This window comes from Anguilla anguilla, chromosome 6 (genome assembly GCF_013347855.1).
Source record: "Anguilla anguilla isolate fAngAng1 chromosome 6, fAngAng1.pri, whole genome shotgun sequence".
NCBI classification, from domain to species: Eukaryota; Metazoa; Chordata; class Actinopteri; order Anguilliformes; family Anguillidae; genus Anguilla; species Anguilla anguilla.
The window spans coordinates 21,273,359-21,281,267 of NC_049206.1; the positions used below are offsets into that span (position 1 = coordinate 21,273,359).

General features: G+C 43.9%; 1 protein-coding gene across 1 annotated transcript in view; it reads right to left on the reverse strand.

Moving 5' to 3' along the window:
- Positions 1-5,838: 5,838 nt before the first annotated feature.
- LOC118230760 (activated CDC42 kinase 1-like) overlaps positions 5,839-7,909 on the reverse strand; it is a 30,087-nt gene continuing 28,016 nt past the window's right edge. The window contains 2 exon segments of the mRNA XM_035424055.1: positions 5,839-6,950; positions 7,586-7,713. Of these exon segments, the coding sequence (XP_035279946.1) occupies positions 6,944-6,950; positions 7,586-7,713 (135 nt within the window). The 3' untranslated portion in view covers positions 5,839-6,943.

Below are 7,909 nucleotides of genomic sequence, written 5' to 3' on the forward strand. Positions count from 1 at the left end.
CTCATCCAGCCCTTCTTACACAGTGTTTTCCATGCAATTAATTTATTTGGGCAGCCTGCCCAAATAGACTTTCCCCCACCCAAAAAGATTTTTTGGTATTTAGTTGCTTATTTCTAAAAGCAACACTCCATACTTTTGTATTCATTATTTTTTCTTGGTTTTTCAGCCTTGGTTTGGATGGCTTCAAGACACGAGACTGTAGAACTCAGGTCTTCTCCAGCCATGGTGGTAGTGACAGGAGGTGGGGCCGAGGTGTCGAACAGCAACTCGTCTTTAATACTTGCTTCTTGCTCTGTGATTTTCTGTCCCAGACAAAGACAGCTCTCGCACCCGGACAAAGAGAGAGTGATGTCACGGTGGAGTCGAGTGATCCTGAGGAGGCAGACAAACAGCTGCGGCAGTAAAGGAGTAGGTACAATATCCTATGCTATTATGATAGTTGTTGGTGGGTTGGCAGAGACACAGGGTGAGACTTATATGCATGGGCTCCACAACAGGAGCCCACAGCAATGTATAGGTAGGTTTGATCAGACGAAACCGGTACACACACATCGGAGGTCCTCCAAGAGACGAAAACTTACTGGTATGGGCCCAGGTTCTGGGCTTCCTGAGATGGTTGAGCCTCCTGTGAACAGATTAGGTAGGCAGCCTCCTCCCGGGAGTAGTGTTAGCATCCTAGATGTGGCTGGATGGCAGCCATCTTGCGCGTGAATGGGAAATTGGCACCCTGCAGACTGAAACAAGTGGACACCAGGGGAGCACACCAAACAAGTACACTACCCCCACACGCACAAACCGCTATTTACTTGGGGGAAGGTGCGAAAGTGATCCTTAGGAAGCGTTCCTGTCATTTCAACCGAGGAAACCGGTTTCTTCATTTCGACCGTTCTCAAACCTTTCTTCACGTAATACCTTCCCTCTGAACAAAGGACTGCTCTAAGGAAATCCTCCCCTTCAATCACATTATACATTCGGTTTAATCTAATGTTTGTAAAAAAAACTACTCTCACTGCGCAATTTTAAGAATAACCTACACGCATACCTGAATGGTCCTTGTTTCTCCATTCAACCTTGTGAAAATCTCTTGAATCGCAGATCTCGACTTTCATAAAAAGAGAGAATATGCTGCCCAAAATATTGGGGAAATGACAGACTGGAGAATGTCTCTGCCATGGTGGTCATCCCTCAGGACCATTCAAAATAATACTATAAAAACAGGATAGGAAAATTGTCATTTATTTCTCCATTATCTAGGACAGGGATGTACAACACCAGTCCAGGAAAGCTGGTATACACTCTGTTTTTGTTCCAACCAGATGCTCTCTTCCTTGCTTTTTAAAACTGCTGCACATGCCAACATTGGTTCACCCCTATATCAAACCTGTATTGGACCACAGTGAAACATTATTTGGCGAGGGTACAGGTGCAGTGTTCCGATGCGGGTCATGATTTTAAAAAATATAAGAAAGAAAATGATTGAGCAAATTATTTAAATAATAAGTCATAATGAAATCCTGATATCGTCAGGTGTTGGGGGGGAATCTGGGGGGAAAGTTGCCTGTTCAATCCAAGCAACGCTACTACTCTGGGCAGTGCACATTCAAAAGATACTGTAACAACCAATGGTGATGCGCTTGGAAAAAAAGATAATAAAACAACTTTATAATCCCCTCCGGAAGACCAGAAGAGCCAGAACAAGCAATTGTAGCCATAATGCTGAGGCTTGAAGGTTTTGTCTATGAGCTGAGGAAAGTGAAACTAACCTCTCAAAAACTCCCTTTCACCTTTTCTACAACAGTCTCCCGGGTGCTTAGAAACCCTGCTGGTTCCACTTAATATTACTGGCCCCGGGGAGCCATCTCTAGCCAGTACACTATCATGAGAAGCGTTACAATGCTATCCCAGTTTACCCACGCTGAAGCTGCTCAAGCATTCAGTTTTATAGACGCAACAGCCTGAGAGCGCCAATAGTTTAATGAGAGTTTCACAATACTGTACGGCAAATATTTTAATACGCCTCTATATACAGTATGTAAGAAATAAGTTCTATTTGTTAGCCGATAATTCACAGTTAATCTTGAAGATGATTTCATTCACTTTCATGATGCACCTGTGCTTGCCATGAAGAAATGAACTGAACTCAAGATTACAGCAACCACTGAGGTATAAAACTGTACAATAGACAGACAGACAGACAGACAGACACACGCATGCACGCGTGCGCATATTTTCATCATTAGAGTCACAGAGAATGTCACAACTAAAATTCCAGTGGCACCTACCCGGAATAACCACAAAACAGTGCGTGAGATGTGTCAAGTGTGGAATAATTAAAGTTCTGTCAGATTTAACCGCAGTTCATTTTCTATTGAGTCCACAGAAGGAACATTGGTTTATGCTGACATAAAACATGTGGAATGAAAAAATAGCACTTTTGAAAACAGTGATCAATGTATCAATGAATATGACAACCGTTTACCTAGTAAAGTAGCTGTAATACAAAGCTTACTGCCAGGATTGCCCAATTGGGTTGGTTGGAATCATTTTCTGTTGCCTAGCTGACATATTCTAGTATCTCTACCCCATTCTTTCACCCGTGCTTGTTCCAGAATCTTGATTTTTCTAGGGGAACTCATTTCCCTGGGGAACCCACAAATAAAATACTTCACATACGGTGCTGTACCTATAATGATCAGACTGGAGGTTATTAATAACTTCTCCAGGGCAGTAGTCCACTGTAGCAGCTCCAGCGATAAGAAAGATAAATGGGCAACTTGTGTCAAAATAAAAAAAAAATTCTGCTCATCAGTTTTCAAAAGTTCAACAGTAGATGATAAGGAAGGTGGAGAATATGGTAACATTTTATCGTCTCCTGAAGGATTTCCCCTCTTCAAGCCACCTTCAGTCAGAACTACCATGGCACAAAGAATCATATTCACACCCAGGACTTCAAATACTGCTTTCCTTTTCTGAAATGCGATATGGGAAACAATTCCTTTAAAAATGTAAAAAAAAAAAATGCAGACTGAGGTGAAATTGCGTCTAATTCCTTACGTGTGGACGCCTGGTCACTGAATCAAGAGTTCAAAGACAAAGCAAATGGCAGTTAACCAAACCTCATTGTGTAAATTTAAGGACATTTCTATTTTATTCTATTATTGCAATTTTTCTACATCAAAAATTGTATTCCCTGCCACTATCATTGTAGGCCTATGCAATCTGCCCTAATATACAAACAATACAATTCTCCCACATTTTCAGATATTAATTTTAAATTCCAAATCAATGAAATGATTTCTGTAATCTATATCTGTATTAAGTTTAGAGGTCAGAGTGGTAGATAGGTGGTTTGGTTGCCTGAATATATGGGGGATGGTATAAGAACTGGGTTGCAGAAAGGATGGCAATGAGATGGGGGACACATTTAAAAGGCACGTGTCAATGGGCACAGCCATTGCTGTCCACAATGAACGTGCAAGTCACCAATTGTAAAGGCGACCTATAGGAAAATCAATAGTTTTTTGTTAGCAATCCTTGTCACTGTAGAATTACAACTAGGTAGTCAAATGCTACTGTACCAGGGTGCCCTAAGAAAAATGGAAATATAAATAAAAAAAGTTAGGGCTACCAAATAAAAATGAGTTTTACAGTAAAATAACCTTGCTGTAAAACAATACGATATGAGAATATCTCCTTTTGAACAGCGAATTATTCTGTGTATAAAATATGTATATGTGCTAAGGAACTTTTAATAGATATGAGCAAAGGAAAAGGCCTTGGCATTTCTAGACAAATGACCTATTAAAACCCTGAGAAAGTATCAATATGTGCTCTCCATGTGAATCTGTATCGATCTACGGACAGGGAGACCTTTAGGAAAGGCTGATTTTGTACAGGCTAGTTCATTCTAGCAGCTGGATTCATTAAAATGACAAATGGAACAGTCTCGGAGATGGAAGAGGACACTTACGTCTGTACTGCTTAGGTTAGCATGGCCGGTGAGGTAAATTACAAAACTATCTCATTATAAGATGAGGTAGGAGTGAACAGACTAATAGCATGGCATTGATTGTGATTCATTTCTAGGGTTCAAAGGACAATGCTGAGAGCCAATCAAGATGCAAAGATTTGAAGCCCTTCTGAAAACGGTGACAACATCCAACTGAGGAGCTGGGTAAGATCCAGCCATGCCTAGAGTTCTTCAGAAGACCAACACAGACACAATCTGCAACAAAGCTGGAATTTAATTCCACCACCTATGATTGTCTAATCTTAAAACTCAAAATAACTGCTTATTTTGGTTAGGTGGTTGTTTTTTAAACACATTTTAGTCCCAAGTTTTTTTTTTTTTTTCCCATCCAAATTTAAAACGTTCTCTGTATCTGTAAGCCTGTCAACCTCTATCAATTTGAAAGACTACATACATGAGAAGCATACACACTGTAACAGTGGCTTAACAGGATGAGCCACCTCACAGTCCATGCTTCAAACACAAGGACCGGTTTTACTGAACATTCACATCCGGTTCTCTGACGTGTTAACACACACCAAAATTAAGGGACAGTAGAGTGAAAAGACAGACTTGCATCAAAAGGGATAAAAAATAGTTAATTTTTTAATAAAAAATACATATATACATTTCTGATTGGCAACATTATATCTTGCACAATTTCTGACATCCAGGACTTTAAAAAAAAGATATTTAATTGTACAACCATTCGGAACAGGTGGAACAGGAGAAACACAGCGAGCGTGTAGGGACTGGACGGAGCACACAGAAGCACAACACGGGCGCAAACGCGCTGAGGGTCTCGCCGTTTTCATCACGCCACAAACGATGCGCCTTTCCATACAGCAGGTGTACGAAAACTAGCACGCGAAAAAGCGTAAAGGTAAGACTGGACGGGAGCTCGATGCAGGACGACACCAGGCTGACTCACAAAGACTTACATCAATGACTTCAGAGTGTTTTTGCCTATGCGTTTACAGCAAAGGAGCATTGCCATCACTTTGGGACAACGGTATATATATATATATATATATATATATATATATATATATATATATATATACATATACATATATAAAGTGATTCTATGGAAGTTGCTCAGGACTACGTGAGAAACGGCACAGGAGCTACTAAAAAGCAGGGGGAGCATCTGAGCATCAATATGCACAAAGGATAAGCGCTGTGGCTCGTCTGCTGTTCGCAACAGCACTTCTTAAGGTCTGCTGCTGAGATGCAGCTCGGATCCACTGTGATCGACAAGCTCCACGGCTTTGCTACCTTAAAACAGAAGTTCCGGGAGCGTGTGCGCAGACACACGCGCGCACGCACGCACGCACACACACAGAGGCGGTAGCAGCAATAATGTCACAAGAGATTGGAAGACTAGTTAAGCATGCATTTAACAGTACAGTACAGATACCGCTGAAAGAGCATATGTATATGTACTGTGCTAATTACTGACCAGGCAGCACATACCTACGCTAAGGACAATTAGGCAGGATCTTCCACACGTGGATGCCCGTCATTTTAATGGAGACATACAGTTGTAATCCTGAACATCACAACATCACCTTGGCGGCTAAGCAATTATTGTCGTTAAATATGACCTCCAACATTCATTTCTAAATCTTCCCTGCTGTCTGCACCTGTGAAAAAGTACTCCATGTTAAAGTATATAATCGAAAAAGGATCTGAGCATAACTTGAAGATATCCGAACATACTGAATAAATTAGGAAATTTAAATGGCAATTACATATACCTTTTGTAACATGTGCAGTATATTATTCCTTATATTATTCTTTATTCCTATATTTTGGATTTCACGTTCTCCTGTGTTGACACACATTACATTTCAGTAAGTGTATCGTCCACTGTTCTCATGTCTTTAGCATACGGGGAGTTAACCTCGTATGCTACATGGACACAATGGCGTCCAATGAAACCGTTGCTGAAAGAGAGAAACCACTGAGAAGCGAGCGAGGCGGAGGACTGAGAAATCAGAGAGAGAGGTCTGAGAAAGCGCAGTGAAATCACCGAGAAATCACAGAGAAAGGACTGAGAAAGCGCAGTGAAATCACAGTGAAATCACAGAGAAAGGGCTGAGAAAGCGCAGTGAAATCACCGAGAAATCACAGAGAAAGGGCCGAGAAAGCGCAGTGAAATCACAGCGAAATCACCGAGAAATCACAGAGAAAGGACTGAGCAGTCACAGAAAAGAGCCTGGAGAGGACGGAGGCCAGTTAGGACAGACAGGACACAGAACCCCCCCGGCCCCTTTGGGTCTCTCACAAAGTCACCGTGGTTGTGCCGCGTGAAAGGAATCTGCATCGGGATCTCTTAAAATGGGGTTTTGTATATTTGGAGAACAAGGAGAGAAAACTTTAATTGAACTTCTTCAATCCAACCCTTGCCAAAATGTCCTCTGCGCACAGACCGCACAAAAAACAACCACAAAACGTTTCAAATGAAGACGAGACATATTTGATGCAAATATATAAATGCAAAGAAAGAAACACATATTCCTCTCCTCTGTGTGTCGTATAGAACTCTGTATAAAAGGAGGAGGAGACTGGCGAGGCGCGGAACAGCAACAGGCTTCCCGTCAAGACTCTGAATACTGGGCCGGCTGAACTTTGACCCCCTGTCGAAACGCAGCAGAGCTCCGTGGAGGACGGCGGACGGGGGGGGGGGGTGCTGTCCGTACAGGCGAGCGCGCGCTACGGGGGGGCCACTGCAGACCCCGCGGTCAGCGGGCCCCACGCTACGGCGGGTCTGCCTCGGGTACGGGAGCGAGCGCAGTTCTGGGTGGGACTCTCTCTCCCCGTGGTGGGCGGCGACGCGTGCGCGCCCGCGGCAACGGGTGCGGGCGCTGGCTCCGGGCCTCTCCCGCGTCGGGCCGGGACCCCGAGGACTCGGCGTCCGCGTGGCGTCCGTCAACGCCTGCAGAGGGGAAAAGCGAAAAGGGGCTGTTTTTTGCTTCTTTATCCAGACGCGTTTTAGCCATGATTTCAGACCTGAGAAGGCCACGCGTGCAGTACTGTGCTGTAGAGCTGACGTACTTAACGTCGCGTGAAAAGCATTTGAGTAAGACCTGGCGTTCTTAATGGTGGAAGCTGAGAACAGAATGCTTGCTGCATGGCTGCGTATCATAATCTTGTCCTGTAGAACAGGAGGGTTAGAGACCAGGGGGTATTTCCCGAGTTAGCTGGATAACTGCACCGAGTAAAACCCAGAACCCTCCCAAATCTGGAACATGGACTGAAGAAAAAAGCTGTTCCGGGTTTTTCTCAGTAATCCTGCAGGGCCCAGTTGTGTAGCTGCCGCAGCAAACCTCTTTTTGGCACGCTGATTTGATCAGCTTCACTCCACTCCACTCCACAGGTCCCTGCCCCACTGTGTGGAGTATTTTTTTTTTTTTACAGGGAGTTCAATAAAGTAGCATCCATTCATTTCATTACCGTCATCTCTGAATGAATTCACTGTTACCCAGAAGCCCCTTGACCCGGTGACCCCTGACCTATGCCCTTTTGTAGGGCACAGGAACGCAGAGGTTCGGAGACGATTCGGCCTCTTGCCTTTGCCTGACGGAGCCGTAGGAGTCCAGCAGCTGGGTGCTGGCCAGCTCCAGGTTCCAGTCGTACATCTCCAGAATCTTAAGACACTCCACCCTGGTCTTCAGTCCCAGGCAGAACAGCTGCTCTACCTGCAAGGGCCCACACAGGAGGTCAGACTCTTCATCCCGCAGAATCTCACCCAAGGCGCTAACAAAACTCTAACTGACGGACATACACGTTAGCATGCGGGTACAGACAAAAAGGTGTTTCTGTGGAAGGGAAAGCGTGTTTATGCAGTAGGAGAAATGCTTTCAGAATTCCAGCGGGTTTGCTGTAACGTGGACT